Source organism: Aspergillus homomorphus, assembly GCF_003184865.1.
Source record: "Aspergillus homomorphus CBS 101889 unplaced genomic scaffold BO97scaffold_81, whole genome shotgun sequence".
Taxonomy (NCBI): Eukaryota; Fungi; Ascomycota; class Eurotiomycetes; order Eurotiales; family Aspergillaceae; genus Aspergillus; species Aspergillus homomorphus.
The window spans coordinates 1-18,343 of record NW_020291967.1 but is presented as its reverse complement, the minus strand read 5'-3'; the positions used below and the strand labels follow the sequence as shown (position 1 = coordinate 18,343).

The following is an 18,343-nucleotide window of genomic DNA, read 5'->3' as shown; positions in this document are numbered from 1 at the left end:
CATATCAATTCAAGATCAATCACATCACTCCGGCATTCCGATTAATACCGCAATCGCTTCCGGAAAAGAAAGGAATTGCGCTGTGCATAGTAACTATAGTCCGGGGTGTAGTCGCGTTCGGGGAGGGAGTGGCCGGGATGCAAATGCGCTTCCGGGCGGCCGCATCCTTCGCAAACGGCGAGAGGGGAACAAGAACTCATTTACAGAGTAAGAGCCATGACGCCCATCACGAGACCGGCAACGGCCGACAGAGGAGCAGCCAGGGAGGCACCAGCGCCGGGGTGGACGGACGCCGTGGGGGCGGTGCCGTTGACAGTCGAGCTGGGGGTAGCGGATCCTGACGGCGACACACGGTTAGTACTCGCCACAGGGGTGCTGGCGCGGGCAGTCGACGACTGCGCGCCGCTGGAGGTGGTTTGGGCAGTGGTGGAGATGAGGGTGCTGGCAGTACCGGTAGAAGAGCTGGCGGTCGAGGTGAGGGTGGTGGAGGCGGAGCTGGAGGAGGAAGAAGACGACGACGAGGAGGTCGAGGTCGAGGTGCTGGCACTGGCACTGGAGGAGGACGACGAGGAGGAGTCGGAAGCGCCCTTCACGTCGAACTGCTGGGACTGGGCGAGGATGCCGCTGTTCTGGGGCACGTCAGAGACCAGGTTGATCTGGTAGCCCTTGCTGTAGAATTATTAGTGGCTGCTCATCGAATGACAATCCCATCAATAACAACTTACCCGTCGGTCAGGCCGGACAGGCTGGAGACGGTGTAGGAGCCCTTGGAGGTGTCGACATCGGAGGCGATCTTCTGCTCAACAGGGGGGTAGACGGCGTTGTTGACAATGTAAAGATTGAAAGAGGAAGCATCGGTGTTGACAGAGTCCCACTTCACAGTGAAGGAGTTGGAGACGTCAACATCCTCACCCTTGGTAGGGGAAGTGACCTCGAGGGCTGCGATGCGTTAGTCACGGCTCAAAGACACAAGAGATATGCTAGAAGACATACCGCCAACAATGGCAGCCAGGGGCAGAACGGCGTAAGAGAAACGCATGGTGAGTGTTGGTTTAAAAGGGATTAAACGGGTGACTGGGTATGCAAAACGAATGCGAGGAGTCAAGTTAAAGGCAACGAGCGTTGGTGTTGTTGATGAAGGAGAGAAGCCCGCAGACGGATAGACGACGGATGCAGTTATATAGTTAAGGGCTGTGGCTCAGGCGCAGGCAAGTTGGGATGTCTCAGAGAAGGAAAAGTCTCTGTCGAATCTGGTGATACCCATGTGGCAATAATGGGGCAGTCGGCCTCTCATTATTCCACTGGATAGGTCCGAACATGTCAACGAAAATAGATAAGACAACAACCGCTAACCACCCGAATTGGAGGGAGGGGGGCAATAATACGAATGAGGGTCGGGTCTGGTCTGGTAATTCACATTTTACAGAGCCGTTCCTTTGTTTCCCTGCTTCCGCGATGATCATTAGCTCCAGCTGAGACCTGTGGATCAATCCATCCATCAGTCAATGCCTGCCCTAATCCTCAGGAACCGAAAATGCAAACCCAAAATTCAGCACTCAGTCAGGCACAGCCAGCGTACCACTCAGTCTAATCTCGGGGAGCACTAATAATAGCCTGAACTGTCTCACTCAGGACGGCAGAGGCAAAGCGTGGTTGGGTTGGTAATGATTCTGGTTTCAGGACCCTTACTTGTTGGCAGGCGATGGACCATTGCACTGAGCCAATCAGACGCTAATAATGCTTCGGGTCACTCCGACCAATTTCTATGGGGGCAATAGTTCGAGGGACCAAATCTCTTCCCGAATTACCGAGTGCGGGCGTGCATAAGGCGTTTTCATACAACGTGCACGCGGTGTGGGTGGGAGTGAGTCTACGGGCAAAAGTGGGAAGAGGAGAGCAACATCAGGTGCGTTTGGAGTTACATCATTCAGTACGTTGTTGTGCACCATCGCAACCATCATAGCGTCAGACTCGATTATAGCCAGAAGCAGTGATTCGGACCGGCTCGAAATGGAGAAAACTCCGGGGGAGTTGTCTCGCTCGTGGTGGCCACTGGCACAGGTATGTTAACGATAGATTGCTTTCATCGCTCGGATTCCTCGGGTTGGTCAGGGTCACGTGGTCGGGAAAACTATAATCGGGATCGGGATCGGAACAATGTTCGTCCTGTCTGTCGTCCGAAGATGAGTGTTGAGGTTGCATCTTCCCAGTGGCAACAGCGCCCAGTATGCAAACTGCCCCAATGATGTCAGTATCTAGTATCCTGTGGCGTCAGTGGGACTTGAAATATGAAGAATGCCAGATGAATAGCAGTCGTCCACACAATATATGATTGATCTGAAAATTCATCAAGCGGTTGCAGCCTGTACAATATACTATCGGTGTAACCGCAGCCGCCTTGTAGACCTCAGAAGGACACAACAATTCCGCTCTACGCCTAATGCCGTCGCCGAAAGGTCAATAGCATAGTTTAACGGAGTTCAAAGCTTCCTACTACTTTGTTGTTCATATCCGGCCATAATTGATAATCTTGGCTGTTGATCAGGGGCAGATATACTCAATAGCGCGGATTCGACCTTCGAATGCACAAGGCCAGCAAAAGCTGCAAGGGGCAGCGATCGGCCTGCAAGGCAATCGAGGGTTGAGATTGGTTCCTGCAGCGATAAGGCAAGCCATGAATCCACTGGACGGTTTGAGAGTGGGGTTGGGTTGGCTTGCGGCCTCGATAGAATCTCTCTCCGATCGGTCATTGTTCTACCTGATAGATCGACTTCAATATTGAGGATTGGCTGCGATAGACTTGGCCCACGACATGGTAGCAAGACAATTGCCAAGATGCTTAATGGCCATTGTACTGTGAGAGGGTTGGAATTGCAACCACTTGTCGTTAATCCGTTGTTGAAATCGTGGCCATAAAAGGCATTGCATCACACGATAGAACATTGCTATCACAAGGACTTCCGATCCCGTCCACAGAACATATGCAATTAGCACGATCGAAGGAGTCCGCGTCTTACCTTCACCATCACTGTATCCTTCCAGTCGCATCAGTAGAAGTGGCAAGTACTATACACTCCGTGTCAACTAGGATTCACATATCGCGATCAGGTAATAGTTCAAGAACTATCTTGTCATCTCACCTACCGAGGTAGCGAGTACGAGCCCATTTGCCTCTAGTTTATTCGGCACTGCCATACTCATCTCGACCGGCTCCTTGTTCGGTACGGTGCCTTCATGTAGGTCATTCGGGTCGATCATCGGACTCGATCGCAATGTTGGTCCTTCGCTGCCAGCCCCACGGCCCGGTTGTGCTTGAAAGGCCGTTGACAAGCCGGTGGAAGATGTGTCTGATATATGGGCAATTCTGGACAAGGTATGACAATGCTGGTGTTGCTAAATCTGTGATTGAAAAGCCAAGCCGACCGCTATCAAAGAGCATCAGTTGCTATATATCCTCTGGATTGAGACTGGATCTGTTTCCCGCATTCTTTGGATGATCATAACTTGGCGTGGGGCCGGTCCGCGCTACGTAGTTTCGCATCCTGGCTCGGACTTTCGCAGCCAGTGGTTCCTATATTGTCTAAACTGTACAACAACAAACACCAAACCTGCCCGTTAAGCATAGAGTATCGCTTCGAGAGTTTCTTGATAGGTGATCGTTGGAGGAATGAACTGATATCAGAATCGCATGTACAATTTGACATTAATCCTAGCGTAACAACAGCATAGCTTCTGTGCATACAGAGCACAAAAATTGAGATGATCATTCCCACTGCTTCATCAGAGTATTGCCCTCGATCTGCCTGTCAAAATTCACAATATGCGTTGAATGACACCAGGGTTTGACACTCTCCTCCTTCCGGATCGTGTCCGCAAAGAATGAGCACCAGGCCTGTCGAGGATGGGCTTTGTTGACCTCTTCCCGCGTGACGTCGTGAAGCACCTTGCTGAAGTCCTTAACGTAAGGGTGTTCACCCACATTGTCGTACAGGGTGGCCAGCTGGATCAACTGGCCGAAGAAGGTGATGGTCCCGTCCACGCCCATATCCTGATGTCTGATGATTCCCTCAGCGACTGCCTCGGCTTGATCCGTGGTAGACCCGAAATCTTTAAGGACCTGCAGAGCTTTGATGCCCCCGTAGAGATCGAAGGACATCCGAGTGGCCGTCAAGTTCTCCTCCGCCGTGCCAAGATCGTGCAGGAGACAGAGCAGGGCCCAAGTGGCAGGACTGAAGGTGGCGGCTTGTTTTGGGAACTGTTGTTTAGCGATGGCCATTCCTGGAAATCGCTATTAGTGATTCCGTCTGTTAAGTGTTCAGATGAACGTACCGTAGTAGTAGACTCTCATGGAGTGATTGTAGGTCTGCGGATGGAGAACGGCCTGGGCATACTCCTGGGTTTTGGCAACGACAGGGTCGTCAGATGGAAACTTGATCTCATCGATTGAGAGCGGGCCAGGCGCGGTGATGAAGGGCTGATCCTGGAAAATGGCACCCGCATTGACCGGGACACTAGTCCAGCCATTGAGTTCGACTTCGTTGCGACACATGTTGGCGAGAAGGGCTGATTCGAGATAGCAGAGGAAACGGATGCAGACTTGTGAAGGTTGTCTTGGTTCCTGAGGAGAGACAGTGTTGGGCTCTTTATAGCCATCCGGAGCGAGCCGTAGATGTGATCATTGTGACGATTTGTAAGACCCGCGCTGATAAATCCCTCAGGTCTGACTCCATCAGGCAATCCAGAGGCTACACTGACAGAGCGATCTCACGAGTCCCAGGATGATGATTGACTGTCTGCTCGGTGGATTGAGCTCCTTTCTCTGAGCCTGAGGCGACGATATGGCCGGATTAGGAAGTCTTTTGGAGTGGGGTAGTAGCCGACCAATGATCTTCCGAGCTCTGCGATCGTCCGGCCGCACCGAATGTCGTGGAGGTCGCCTTGGCGGAGTGGAAGGTAGGTATCATAGATCTACACTCGACTATATCAAAAGCCAGTCGCCTTCTATATGTCCCATGCTAAAGATCCAATTTGGCCCCAAGCTCGGCCCCTGCTCGGGTTGGGCCCAGAACCGCTGAAGGATTTTCTCCGCGTTGATCACGTTGATACATTTCGTCTCAAACCAGAATCTGCGAAGACAATCGCCGACCAACTGCCTCTGACATGGATGCCGGGACTCTAAACCCGCAACGAATAGGGGCCAAAGAATGCACTTGAACAGTGCCTCGTTGCTTCGTAACGCAGCGACAGTACTGATCAGCTCGTCCACTATGTCATCCAAAGGCGTCGAGTCACCAGTGAAAACATCGCATACGCGCCAGCCGTAAATCAGTGTTCCCGACTTGTAAGCCTGACCCAAATCCTTCAACATCTGTATAGATTGTGTGGGTTGTATGAGGGATGAGCGAGACGGCTCGAGCCCTGCCGCCCAGGCGTGGCAGTTGAAGCTCTGCGTAGACTCAAGCGAGTCCTTCATAGTCTGGAGCAATAAATACGCATCAACACGGTCAAGACGCCCTGGCTTCGCCAAGCAGTCTCTAGCCGCCGAGAAGGAGCGGAGAGCACCCACGAACTGTTCGGGACAGCCTAGATAAGCTTTGTCGACGCTCATTTGGAGAGATGTGGATGGCTGATGTGAGCCGGGATTGACTAGCAATCCAGGACGTGTAAATGTCGTACCCAATGTATCAATCCTACGATGGCAAAACAAGTTAGCACAGTCCCATCGGATACAGGAATAGTCGTTGAGCAAGAGCATACAAGTAGATCTGTTGCATCGCGAAGTCACGCATGCCTTCCATAGTTGTTCCCAGATCTCGCGACATGGTCGGAACCTGAAGCGCGGCAATGAGTTTCTTGACACCTTCGACATGGACATTCCACTTGTCGCTTCCAGACTCGAACAGGTCGAGGAAGATCAACAGGAATGCACTGCTGATCACGACGTCGAGCGAAGAACCTGTTCCATCATTCAGAGCTTGCGAAAGTCCTTTGATAGCCCGATACTTGTATAAAGCAGCGTCATAGCAAGGTTTCGAAACGCGAGGGTGATCTGCTGCTTGGATTTGTTCGAACGTCTGGGTGGCATTCGCTCTGTGTCGCGCGGCGAGGGCGACAACGGACGTCAGGAGGACGGGATGGGCGATAGCAGCGGGGATGAGCTGTCTCAGGGGATTGTGTTGGCTATCGAACATGACAAACAGCTTGCATACGCATCTGCTGTCTGCCCTGGAGGTCAGTGCTTGTTCGTCTCGGATAAAGTTAATCAAGTTCTTACTGACAGTAATTGAGGTAGTATCGTGAGCCCTCGTCCAGGCCTTTGAGTGTAGGATCGTCCAAGTTGAAAGGCGTTCGGAGGAAGCCTTCGTAGATTCCAACATGCCACGAGATTCCCTTCGAGGTTGTAATCTCGGATGAATAGTCGACAAGATCAGTCTCATGAAGAGATTTATCAGGAGATTTGGACCCGACATGGCGAGGTGTCGATGGCCGGACTTGGAATGCGCTCTCGATTGGGGAATTTGTTGCTGTGCCGCGAAAAGTCGCGCCCTCGACCCAGCGAAGGGGCCGCTTCAGGAGGCATTCCAGCCCGGCCTTCTCACACTTCTTACACGGGGGTCGGACCATTTGGCACTCGACATGTCTGCGGCGACACGTATAGCAGGAACTGTTCATGATGCATGATGTTGAAGACCCGAAAGATGAGGTTAGAGTGGATTGAATTGTTGGAGAGGAATTTGGCAAGGGAAAATGCGGGGAAATCCCCGACCGGACAAGAGAGTCCCGTGACTGTCTTTATCTTATCGTCTTCTTTGCTTTCCTGCCTTCCTTTCATGTCTTATGCAGTGTTTGTTGCCCCGACATCAGGAAGCCAAAGAGTTTTCTCTCATCGTTCCTAGTTGTTACCTTCGCCAATGGAAGGAAGTCAGCATGCGTACCACTCTAGCTGCGGGGTTGTCTGCAGATGTCAAGGTTATGCTGGCCAGAGCGACAGCCACGTAGAGCTGTCTGAAAGCTGACAAGTATCAATAGAAAGCAAAGGTTGACAACCAGATCCGCTCGGTCGCAGGTATGCCAATGACCTCCTTGGATGATCGTCTTGATAAATTCCTGGTCTTATGCAAAACGGAGAGCTTGTGATATGCATGGGCCACATGGACGAGGGTGTTCCCGCGACTGCCTCAGCAGTACTTTATGGTATGCGAGATTCGTTGATGGCGTCTTCGGGGTTGATATGGCCCCCAGCTACGTTCGAGAGACTATGGTGTTCACCGTCCAAGCGCTGATTCCAGAGCCTGAGCAGCCCCGGAAAGGGCCCCAGTTTGAAGGGCATCTTCGCCCATTGTCGCCCGAGAGTGCTTCGTGAGCATCGTGCCTAGAATGCGGCAGACATCATCAAGGAGGGTCGAACCTGAATTACAAATGATGATGTTCGCGACGAATGAGCTCCGAGCCATGATTCGAACTAGAAGTATACTAATCCCTCACTACCCCATCGACTTCACTGGTATCCTCAACCAGACATAAACAAAGTGAATTTGCCACCAGGTATGCGTATCATACACTCTCATATCGTACACGCTGTGTTTCAAACAAGAAGTCGCTCAAGAAGACACGCTCAAACAACAGCAATCACAGACAGTATTGTACAGATACATCGTCCACTAAATCTACCCCTGTCTCTGCAATGCTCAAACGTGCCCTAATCCCATCGTCCATCAGCACCGACCACAACCCCGAATATATTCACAACACAGCACGAATCACTTACGTCCCAGCGGCTTCGCCCGTTTCGTGATCGACTTGACCTGGTCCTGTTTCATCTTGGCCAGGCGGGCCCTGTCATTCATCAGTCATTAGCTATGCTTCTAGAGACAGCCAGATAGGGCACGGGATGGGATGGGCACATACTCGATCCGTGCCTCCTCGTCGAGCCGCTTGACATGCTCGCGGGCTTCGTGCACAGCCCGCCGGGAAGCCAGGAGGGCGCGGTCGGCCTCGCGCTCGGCGGCCTCGGCACGCGAGACCTGCTCCTTCGCGGCTAGGACAGAGGGGTCCTCTTGGTGATGGCGGCTACCGCCGAAGCTGAAGCGCGAGTGGCCGTGGTTGCTACCGCTATGGCTGTGACTGTGGCTGTGGCTGTGGCGGCGTGAAGAGGATGAGGACGAGGAGAGGCTGGATCGCGGCGAGGTGGAGTGGTGGGAGCGCCGCGAGCGATGCGTGTAATCGGTGTTGGGGTCGTCAATGCTGCGATCGGAGGCGCTGGAGACGGAGTTGCGGTGGAAGAGAGGCATTCTGGCTATTGTTCTTTCCAAATGTCAAGTCTATGTGTCAAGTATTAATTATGGAGTGTCAAGCAAGTCTTGGAGTGGAGTTGAAGTCTGATAGTGGGGATCGTGTCTGGGGTCGAGCGAGGAGAGAACATAGTATATATCGTCTTCCCCTGCCAGGTCGCACCCTAGCGTACGTCAGTGGCGTGCAATATCGCTGTCCGTTGCACAAGACGGAGGAGGCTTAGGATGCCGATCGTAGTGTGTTGTTGAAAAGTTTACTCGCACAAGGTGCAAGGGTGAAGTCGCGGTGTGATGACAGCATTGGCGGCCAGATAAGCACTGGTTAGTGGCGATGATGTCAAGGGCCTCTGCAGCGCGGGACGATCCTTGCGGCGGTGGCCAATGCGTGCAACTGTCGCATTGGCCGTGGTATCGCTACTATCGTATTTGAGGGTTGGCATTCCTGCTCATGACACTAGGTTTGTGGATTGATTGGGCGGGTGCATTGCCTTTGCCGTAGGGGAGTTGAAGAGGATTGACTTGGACACGGGAGGTCGTTGCGATGGGTAGTGTTTGTGGGATATGATTTGTTACTTGCTTCAAACTTAGTCTAGGGATACTTGGGGGCTTATGGAGCCGCAGTAGTCTTTTATCCAATCTCTATAGTGGCATGTGCCGTTGACGTGGGCTTTTGATGGCGATGGTGCAAAACATATACTAGCGAGTGATATATCGAAGCACATCTCCAAGGGGAAGAGGGGATGACGTGATGTATTTTATGTTACGGTCGCGAGTATGGCTCGCTGAAGCTGTGTCAGAGAGGATTCTGAAAAACATATTCAACTGGGAGATATCTTGAACGTTTGAGCGGTATACAACTTGCGAGTTCCTAGACGTGTCGGTTGGATTGAAGTTATCTGGGAGAAGACTTGCTGATAGGAAAATTTGGGTTATGATTTATAAAATAATTCAAAAATACATCAATCAGCATCATTGGTCTAGTGGTAGAATTCATCGTTGCCATCGATGAGGCCCGTGTTCGATTCACGGATGATGCAATCTAATTTCTTTTTGCTTGCCATTCAGCTAACCTCGCTCATCTTTTGCGCTCGCTACAACCCATGGACACTTTCCCTCCTTCTCCATCCAACGAAACAATTGCACATCTAGCGCAGCAGCCAGTCAATAAGGATAGCGATGGCAAACTCCCCGCTTCAAAACCCTTGAACCCAACCTAGACCGGGTTTCTCAACAAACACACCCATGCCAAGCCATTTCTCCCGCCCTACTTCCCCCGCAACAACTGCCTCCAGTTTAGCCACCAATCTACATCTCTTCAGCAAGAGATCTACAGAATGCTTGACCAGAGAGCCAATGGTGACATCTGAAGCATTCCGCCGCCACAAACACCCTGCAGCCAATGGTCCTATAAGCATATAGTGAATGGGGGGTTGTGGCGCGTTGCCTAGATTAATGTCTGAGCGCACGAGCGGGGTCAGCGAATCTACGTCGATCAGGAACTGCTGTTGCTCTCTGGCCTACCTGAGAAAAGCATCTGGAGAAGCGGGGAGAGTCGCTTCCTCAGGTAGGCCAACATTGTGTCACCTGCCATACCCTGCATTTCGGAGATGAAATCTTGCAAGGACTCAAGATGAGATCTGACTGTGGAATCTCTAGCCCCTTGTCCGATTCGACTTGAATCTCGACGCTTGGAGGGTTTCATTGGATTACACCTCACCTCAAACCAAAGAAATTCGAGAATTTCATGTTGGGAGGCGAGCCCTGCTGTGAAAGGGAGAATAAGAAGAGGCCGATCCAATCAGTCGCCCATGTACTAGGCCTGGCCGAGGTCGAACTCTAGACCTGGCCGACCTGACTGTGCAGGAACTTGTGATCCATGCAGACAGATATGCACGAGTGTCGTTCAAGAGACCCGGCTGGACAAGGGAAAGTATATGTTGCTGACTACGTTTGTTTGTCGTCGGATGGCCACTATACATGATCCCTCGGTCTTCGCGTCGACACGTGAAGAAAGTGTTGGCAAAACAGTAACAGAATAGATTAATGAGGGGGTTGCATTGACCTGCGGCGCTATGGCGGAGAATGAAGCATCGTGGGCTGGAATGGAGACTTCAACATCCGTGGCTATTCCGTGTTAGCGGACGAGTTCCCCTCTCGCGAGAAGACCAGCGAGGGAAATCTTCAGCATCAAGAGATATTTAAAGGCAGTCAATTCCCATGGAGATGATACTCTCGCACAGCATCACGAACACCAGCAGCTCGAAAAAGCCAGGAGCCTCCATCTCCGCCAAATCCCCTCTGCTTCATCATGCTTTGCAAGTCTCTCCTCATTGCTGCCTTGGGCCTCCTCGCCCAAGCAGGTCCCATTTCCAAACGTGATGGGGCAACGGTCTTGACGGACCTGAAGACCGTTGGAACCGACGTGACAACCCTCAAGACCGACGTGACCAACTGGACCGGAGACCTCTTGGCTGCTCTGGGCATTCTGTCCGACTACAACGCTGTCAAGAGCGCCCTGGACACGGCCATCACCGACACTGCGGCTGCCTCGGCCTTTAGCACCTCCGAGAGCTCGAGCATCACGTCTGAGGTTTCCACTTTGGCCGTGCTCATTGTCGCGACCCTGAACGAGATCATCGCCAAGGTAAGTTCATCAAATCGCTAGATGTTTAAGTATGAGATTAACCAAGCATGCAGGAGTCGACCGCCGCGTCCGCCGGCGTCACCTCCACCCTGCTCTCGTCCATCGAGACCCTCAAGACCGGGACCGACCAGCTTGGTGCAGATCTGGAGGCCAAAGCCACCTCGACCGACAAGACGACGATTGCTTCGGCCATTGCCTCGGTCGATGCTGCCTTCTCCAGTGCGATCGCTGCCTATGAGTAGTTCGGTAGCCGTGGGTTTGAATAAGGCAGGGTGTTAGGTGCAAATCAGTCAACGTGGCCATGCATTCTGAATAGCAAGTAGGATGACGAAGAAGATCCAAGTGAATGAAATCCGACATAACTAGCTTACCACCTTTGTCTAACTCTAACTGTATGAATGGTAGAATTCGGCCAAGCTTCTCTATGGAACGGGCCGCTTGAAGGCTCCCGATTTACCCCGCTTGGTAAAGGTGGAGCAGTGCAATACCTTCGTAGTATATATACAGTAATGTATGGCATAAGGGTTAGATGTGACCCTCATGGAAAAATGGACTGCGCTACACCCGAATCTATGTCTTCGACTTCTGACAGCTTCTCTTTGATGAAGCAGAGATGCAAAACATTGTGCTGTGGAAGAAGCGGGGGTGAGTCACGTGCCACTGATGGGGACCTTTGACTTATGTACACAGCGGAAATCTGTACTATTAGTAAGCTATGATTGAGATCTATGTGCCTGCACAGTCAGGCACCATTTAATTGCAGTAAAGACAACACCCCTCGACCACTTGGTATGATTTCTTTTTACCCACAACATCCTCGCCAGGACCTCTTAATCTGTAAAAGCTCCTCAGTTTCCTGATCAGCAAGTTTGCAGTCTTTTCATCCGTCGCCAAGACGATCATAATCTACTTGCTTGCCATCCGGAAGTTAGTCCCGATATGACCATTTGATAAGGTCGGTCGATCACAGCTATCGGGTCTGTATCTTGCATCTAACTCCTTGACACTATAATAGCAGTGATTACCAACATGAACCGAAGTATTTTCTCACTTGGGACTGCGGCACCGACTGCAATCGACCCTCGAATCGTGCTATAAGTCGGAGAGCGCAGATTACACCACAACCCGTGAGACCCTCCGTGAAAGCACCTTCTCTCTTCGTTGCTTTCCAGTCGATGGAACAATGCCCTTGAAGATGGGTCATACTTCATCGACGCAGACCCCGATCTATTCGAACACCTCCTTCGATATCTTCGCCGCGGCATCTTTCCCATCTTCTACGACCGACAAAAGGGTCATGACTACCCAAAATATTTCGCCTTGTTGGAGGAAGCCAAGTATTTTGGGATCGGTGAACTAGTCACTTGGCTGGAAAATGGGACATACCTACGCGCCGTGGACATAGGATACCAGGTATAAGGATGACAAATGTTATTTCCAGCGGGCCAGTTGGGACAGGTCCGACTACGAGGTTGAGTATCGCTCAGCTTGGTGAACAAAAAAGAATATATGTGCCCCGACCGTCGTCGTCCGTCTCACAAATGTGATAAGCAATGGCTCGAAAGAGACCCAAGTCCCAAGTTTGAGAACATTCCCCAGCTAGGGGGATCCTAAAGGTGACGAAAGAGGTTGTATTCTTTCCGCAGTACTGTATGAAACCACGGTGAAGTGACTTTTTATTGGCATGGAAGCCTCGAAAGTTCCCCATATAATTTAGTAAAGCCTAATAAGGAAAAACAGACACATATACAAACATACCCACACCACACACCCACACCACACACCCACACACACACACACACGCACACACACACACACACACACACACACACACAACTCTCTCTCTCTCTCTCTCTCTCTCTCTCTCGTACTGCCATAGTCCCTAATATCTCGGATTTGGAATCTATCGAAGTTTGGATCTGTGTAGCCCAAACTGCTAATCCACTGTATTAGACCTTTGACAACAGAATCAACATCTGCAATATTCAAGACCATTACTAGTCTCTCTAACATTTGTAATATACTTCAGAACCATCTAGCTGCAGAGCCCTCCACAGAATAAGTATGATAACTGTCTCGTTGAAGGTGATACGGCGCAGTCAGCCTGGTCTCTTGATGACAGGGGATGCCAATTTTCACTACTTCTGACTTGACCAAGGGAATACTATAGGGCCGTTGGGTTCAGGGGCCCGGATGTAATGTGAGAATTGAAATAGGAGGAGAAGTCAAATGTGCCTGACGCCCGTCTTCCGTCAAGAGTGGAATTGAGCCCGGCTGTTATGGTTGAGCCATCTTCATTAACGCCGCCTCCCTTCACATTTCTCTTCACTCAAACTCAACTTTACTTTCATTCGGACTTCTCTGTCAACAAGGTATTCCAATTCGTGGTTTGAACTTTGATCTGCATTCACTACAGACATTCTGTACCCCAGAACTGACGTATTTCTCCTCCATGATAGATGGCCTGCCGTTGAATCCTCCCATCTCACACCTGGTCAACTCTCACGCACCTTGCATTTCCTCATCTATTCTGAAATCTCGGCCATCTTTCATCAATTCTCATACCACTCCCACACCGACCATGGAGTCGCATGTTGACACCCATCTAGCCGATCTCGACGGAGATATCGCAGTTGACCGAGCAGCTAGCCGAGATCAAGCGTTACTATGAGATAGCCAACGAAGAACGCCGTACCGACGCGTCCGCAGAAGACGATTTCAGATTCGCTATTTTCAAGGAAGAGGTCACCGCCAAGGTGGCTCAACTGAACGACCTCAAGCTCGCACGGAGCATCGCCCTGGCCGTGGATCAGGATGGCCTGTTGATTACAAGCTTGCAAACGGAGGAGAGCCAGGCCAGAAATGATCGGCACTTAGCCCAGAGAGCCAGCCGGGGTCAAGCATTGCCCATAGCACAACATACCCCGGTCGCCCCAGAGGGTGAGTCGGGCATGGCCATCAGGACGCTGGGATACACACACGGCGAAGAAGCCGACCACCAGAGTGATGCTGCAGACTCCTTCTCCACTTATACCGAGAGGCAAGAGGAGGCGCTGCAGAGCTTCAATTCAGAGGCCAAATGCTCCGTGTGCTACGACGCGTTCCCTCAAGCCGAAGTCACATGCTTAGACTGTGGCCACACCTACTGCAACGGGTGCATACGAGATCTGTTCCTACGAGCCACAAAAGACCAATCGCTCTTCCCTCCGCGCTGCTGTCGCCAGCCGATCGACCTCTCGCGCGTTGAAACCCTCCTCCTCAACGACGAACTGCAGGAGTTTCGCAGTGCCGAGATAGAGTTCAGTACCACCGACAGAACGTATTGCAGCAATCCCGAGTGCGGCAAGTCCATCTCCCCGGCCCATATCACCTCCGACCAGGCGCACTGCGCGGCCTGCGACAACCTGAGTTGCACCATGTGCAAGAATGTGTACCATGCGGACGATTGCCCAGAGGATGCGGCGCTGCAGGCCACGCTGGAACTGGCGTGGAGTGAGGGCTGGCAGAGGTGCTTCTCCTGCAAGGCGATCGTGCAGCTTGGTGTCGGCTGTTATCATATGACGTGCGTGACATCTCCTTCATCCTTTTCATCCCCTTCATCTCTTTATCAGTTTATAGGGATTCCGACCGTTTACAATAGATAACGCTGCTACAGATGCAAATGCCGCGCCGAGTTCTGTTACGTATGCGGCGCAAAATGGAAGACCTGTGCCTGCGATCGATGGGATGAGGAGAGACTCGTTGCGCGAGCGGAGGAGGTGGTCGATCGTGAAGCCGTGGCGCCATTGCCCCGTCCGGAGCGCCATCTGCGCGTGGTGCAGATGCAAGAACACTTGAGACGGAACCACGAGTGCGAGCACTCGCGGCGCTTTGAACGCATCGAGGGCGGCGGCAGGCGGGGATTCGAGTGTGAGGTGTGCCAGACACGCCACAAGAAGTACATTCTGCAGTGTCGTCGGTGCCATCTCCGGGTCTGCGAACATTGCCGCCGTAATCGGATTTGAAACGCATGCAATGTGGTTCGCTGTGAAGCCTGGGTACTGCCTGTACTGTACTGTTGAGATGTGGATATTATGAGCGTGTTTAAGATTCTTTATGTACCTTCGGGGTGTTTGCATCGGATATGGTTTTTGAGCTGCTGTGTTAATGTGTGCGAGTCATATGCTATGCATGATGAAAAGAAAAAAAAAATTAACTAGGTTGAGAAGGCCAACTGATATTACGATCAGTCTTGATTCTGCTTTCTATCGATCTATAACCTATCAAGAGAGAGTTGGACCAGCGTCAATAGCTACTGAAGTCCTGACTCTGACCATCACGCAGTGTATCTCTCCACAAAAACCTAATCCTATCCCACCCGCTCAAATTCGCCGCGACATACGAGCCATCAACTTGCGATGAAGGTGAGGTTTATGACCCGTGGGCGTCGACACCAGCGGCCGCAGCCCCTCCACGATTCTGTTCCGGTTGACCTGCTGCCGCAGGACCCCAAGCGCAGGCCAATCGTGCGGCGAGCGGGTCTTGATCTCCGCGCTCGCACTGAATCTGTCGGAGAGATGCTCGGTCGGCCCGCTATTCGAATATCCGCAGCTCGCACATGGTCTGCAGAACCTCACGCCACGTCGCGGACTGCAGCCCAACCCACTCTAAGATAAGATCCCGGAGTGTGGGCTTGAATCCTGTGATCCAGGCGATCGGCACCTCGGATGAAAGGCACATTCGTCGGAGAGAGAGCGACCGGAGACGAAGCGAGGGCGGGAAGACGAGGGCGTCGAGGGGTAGCATGTCTTCGCTACGGAGGGCCAGCGACTTGAGGTTGGGCGCCAAATTGACCATCTGGAAGAGATGCGCGTTGTGGTTGGCGTTAGGGAGAGCCTCGTGTTTGGGGAGGATGGACGCCTGAACATCGCTTGCGAACCGTCGCAGATCATCAGTATTTGTGAACGCGGACACGCACAGCCCAAGATGGTGGAGACGGTGCAGGATCTCGCTGGTTCGACTCGGCGGGAAGGTGGTGGAGAAGAACTGTTCGAACTGATGGGCGAGCGGGAAATTGACATGCAGCTCGGTGAGGTCTGGAAGCTGTATATTGTGCAGTGCCATAAGGACCCTCTGAACGCAAATTTCCCTTGTCAACCGAGTCAGGTACAGAGGTGTTTCGTGAAACTCAAAGGCTCTCAGACTTGTGAATCTTGGAAGGCAAGTGAAAAAAAGCGTCTGCCAGGTCGAGAACATATTGTAAGTCATTGAGCATGTAAGAGAGGTCCTCTGCTGGATGGATTTTGAAATCGATCTGACGGACGCAGGAGGCGTAGACACTGCAGGATAGCTCCTCTAGGAGCTGGCATGTACGACATTCTCTAAAACCGTGAAATCTCGCGACGATGTGTCGGAATAGTGCGAATGAAGCGCTGCGGCAGAAGTTCTGATTGACAAGACACAGAGTGGCGAGCTCTTGCCTGGCTGCACCAGATGTTGGGACAGAATAATGACGATTCGCTTGTTGATGTGAGAGTCGGCCACTGTTCTGGTTCGCCACGAAGAACACAATCTATGGGCAAGTTAGTCTTGGGATACATATCCCAAGCATAAGAGGACCTACTTGATCATAGATCTCCATGGGAATTTGCATGGTGAAGGTTGAAGTGTGGTTGGTCGTGTGATCCGAACAGAGAACGCTTTGGGTTTCGAGGGCGCGATGCTATGTATTGCATGAGTATGTTGTGAAAAGATACGAGTGAGGGGAGAAGGTCAATGTGAATATCTGATCTCTTGGCGATGATACGACAGGTTGTCTGGCAGGACAGCAGTGAATAAACTAGAATCGTTGTGTATCTTATATGACTCTACTCCCTGTTGTCCAGGCCTCCAAATTATAGTCGATGCCAGTCTCGAGTTCAGGCCACAGAATAATGTTCGATCCAAGATCTTCACAAGGCAACAGGACGAGTGCACACTCTAGGCCACCGCAAAAGAGGCCTCAGTCCATTTGAAACCCGATGGTCATATCAGTCTTGAAAACTCCCAGAGCTCAGAATATCCTGCTCTCCTGCTTCGACTGGGTCTGGATACGGTAAAGACGAACGTGTTGACAGAATCAGCAGTCAGCCCCTGATATGACAGCAAATCTATTGCAGCGCACGCCGTCTGCAAAGCTGTAAAAGGATATTCGGATCCGTTCCGACTGCTTGATCGATGGGTCTCTAGGTTCTGACTCCTGCCACCGTCTGGACTCTGGACCGACACCAATCATCGCACTGCGACGGAGGTCGAGGCAGGGATGCTGCTGTTGGATATGGTGAAATAAGCCAGACCACATAGCACATTGCTCGTACTGTAGGTGTACTTGCATCACCACCGGCCGTAACACGCCCCGAGAAACTCAGTGAAAAACCGGGATAGGAGCTCAGACCTAATACGTTGACTCACAGGGCTCTGCGATAGCAGACCAAAGGCTTCATCCACGCGTTCTGTCACATCGGCCGAGGACTAATTGCACAAACAACTCATATCGCTCAACGGATCTTGTTCAAGGAGAGTGCGTTGTTGTCAATATCGACCGCCCCCCATCGGCCGCCTCTGTTTTGCACGCCCAGGATCCAGATTATAGCGTGAGTGATAGAGTGGCAATTCAGGTAGGATACATGTTTGAGGAAAGCAATAATGGTGGGCGTGGTGTTGTCAACGTCAGGGCACCAACTATTGAGATACCCAAAGCTGTAGCCCCCAGGTGCGCAGACTTGCATGCGGCAGCCATGGCGGTCCTCGTATGCAAATCTCTCTACGCCTTCTAGTCTTTTGACTACCGGAGGGTTCGTGAGACCGAAGCCCTCGAGTATCATGGCCAGCGAACCAAGATGCATGGCAAACCCAGTCTTCCAAGTCTTCCTGGTGCTCGAGATCTTGGTGATACAGCTGCGACGCTTATAACTCCTTGGTTGGAAAGGACCTGAGTCCAATCAAACAGTGCAGAATGCAGTCAATAATTAGAAAGACCGCTGCCAACAACTATGCCCATCCACTACTCATGTGCTGTTGGTAAGGAGCCATTTGGCTTTCAGATACCAGCCACAGCTCATCGAGCCAGATACTCTCAAACTCAGGGCCATTGGGAAAACTGTAGATCGAGCGATGATGTGAGACAATCGAAAGCGGCACTATGGTGCTCCGCGCCCACGAAGCGAGTTTGTATATGTTGATTGGGCAACAGGAAGACATGAAGATGAGTATATGGAGGAACCACATACCAGCATCTTCTGCCTCATTTTCAATTGTTCTTATCTGGGAACATGAAACCTCCACCACGTCCTGACTCCTCCATCAGCTCTACACGTACACTCTCCAACTCCTTTTTCATCGACTCCCGGCTAGCATTTCCCTGGGGGCATTCGAAGTCGACAAGCTTTAC

General features: G+C 51.7%; 7 protein-coding genes and 1 non-coding gene across 8 annotated transcripts; 2 read left to right on the top strand and 6 right to left on the bottom strand.

Moving 5' to 3' along the window:
- Positions 1-200: 200 nt before the first annotated feature.
- Positions 201-1,039, bottom strand: BO97DRAFT_438823 (GPI anchored serine-threonine rich family protein; the record flags this gene model as incomplete). Its single annotated transcript, XM_025697933.1, has 3 exons — positions 201-669; positions 726-939; positions 994-1,039. 3 exons carry the CDS (start codon positions 1,037-1,039, stop codon positions 201-203), a joined length of 729 nt encoding a protein of 242 aa, XP_025546060.1.
- Positions 1,040-3,708: 2,669 nt separating this feature from the next.
- BO97DRAFT_379510 (putative cyanamide hydratase) lies at positions 3,709-4,791 on the bottom strand. The gene is made up of 2 exons (XM_025693167.1): positions 4,330-4,791; positions 3,709-4,278 (listed from the first exon to the last, which is right to left on the bottom strand). The coding sequence occupies exons 1-2, from the start codon at positions 4,547-4,549 to the stop codon at positions 3,764-3,766; spliced, it is 735 nt and encodes a 244-aa protein (XP_025546059.1). The 5' UTR covers positions 4,550-4,791; the 3' UTR covers positions 3,709-3,763.
- Positions 4,792-4,952: 161 nt separating this feature from the next.
- BO97DRAFT_401087 (uncharacterized protein) lies at positions 4,953-6,704 on the bottom strand. The gene is made up of 3 exons (XM_025694326.1): positions 6,279-6,704; positions 5,758-6,220; positions 4,953-5,690 (listed from the first exon to the last, which is right to left on the bottom strand). Exons 1-3 carry the CDS (start codon positions 6,670-6,672, stop codon positions 4,979-4,981), a joined length of 1,569 nt encoding a protein of 522 aa, XP_025546058.1. The 5' UTR covers positions 6,673-6,704; the 3' UTR covers positions 4,953-4,978.
- An 811-nt stretch (positions 6,705-7,515) lies between these two features.
- On the bottom strand, positions 7,516-8,548 carry BO97DRAFT_409350 (uncharacterized protein). The gene is made up of 2 exons (XM_025696046.1): positions 7,909-8,548; positions 7,516-7,836 (listed from the first exon to the last, which is right to left on the bottom strand). Exons 1-2 carry the CDS (start codon positions 8,289-8,291, stop codon positions 7,761-7,763), a joined length of 459 nt encoding a protein of 152 aa, XP_025546057.1. The 5' UTR covers positions 8,292-8,548; the 3' UTR covers positions 7,516-7,760.
- A 709-nt stretch (positions 8,549-9,257) lies between these two features.
- Positions 9,258-9,328, top strand: BO97DRAFT_t283. The gene has a single exon. It is a non-coding gene; the product is annotated as a tRNA-Gly (tRNA).
- A 1,271-nt stretch (positions 9,329-10,599) lies between these two features.
- BO97DRAFT_447229 (uncharacterized protein) lies at positions 10,600-14,939 on the top strand (the record flags this gene model as incomplete). The annotated part of the gene is made up of 5 exons (XM_025698751.1): positions 10,600-10,935; positions 10,989-11,173; positions 12,108-12,348; positions 13,545-14,497; positions 14,591-14,939. The coding sequence occupies 5 exons, from the start codon at positions 10,600-10,602 to the stop codon at positions 14,937-14,939; spliced, it is 2,064 nt and encodes a 687-aa protein (XP_025546056.1).
- Positions 14,940-15,296: 357 nt separating this feature from the next.
- BO97DRAFT_429809 (uncharacterized protein) lies at positions 15,297-16,567 on the bottom strand (the record flags this gene model as incomplete). Its single annotated transcript, XM_025697392.1, has 4 exons — positions 15,297-15,474; positions 15,533-16,063; positions 16,119-16,486; positions 16,538-16,567. The coding sequence occupies 4 exons, from the start codon at positions 16,565-16,567 to the stop codon at positions 15,297-15,299; spliced, it is 1,107 nt and encodes a 368-aa protein (XP_025546055.1).
- Positions 16,568-17,450: 883 nt separating this feature from the next.
- Positions 17,451-17,798, bottom strand: BO97DRAFT_429808 (uncharacterized protein; the record flags this gene model as incomplete). The annotated part of the gene is made up of 1 exon (XM_025697391.1): positions 17,451-17,798. The coding sequence occupies one exon, from the start codon at positions 17,796-17,798 to the stop codon at positions 17,451-17,453; it is 348 nt and encodes a 115-aa protein (XP_025546054.1).
- Positions 17,799-18,343: the final 545 nt, after the last annotated feature.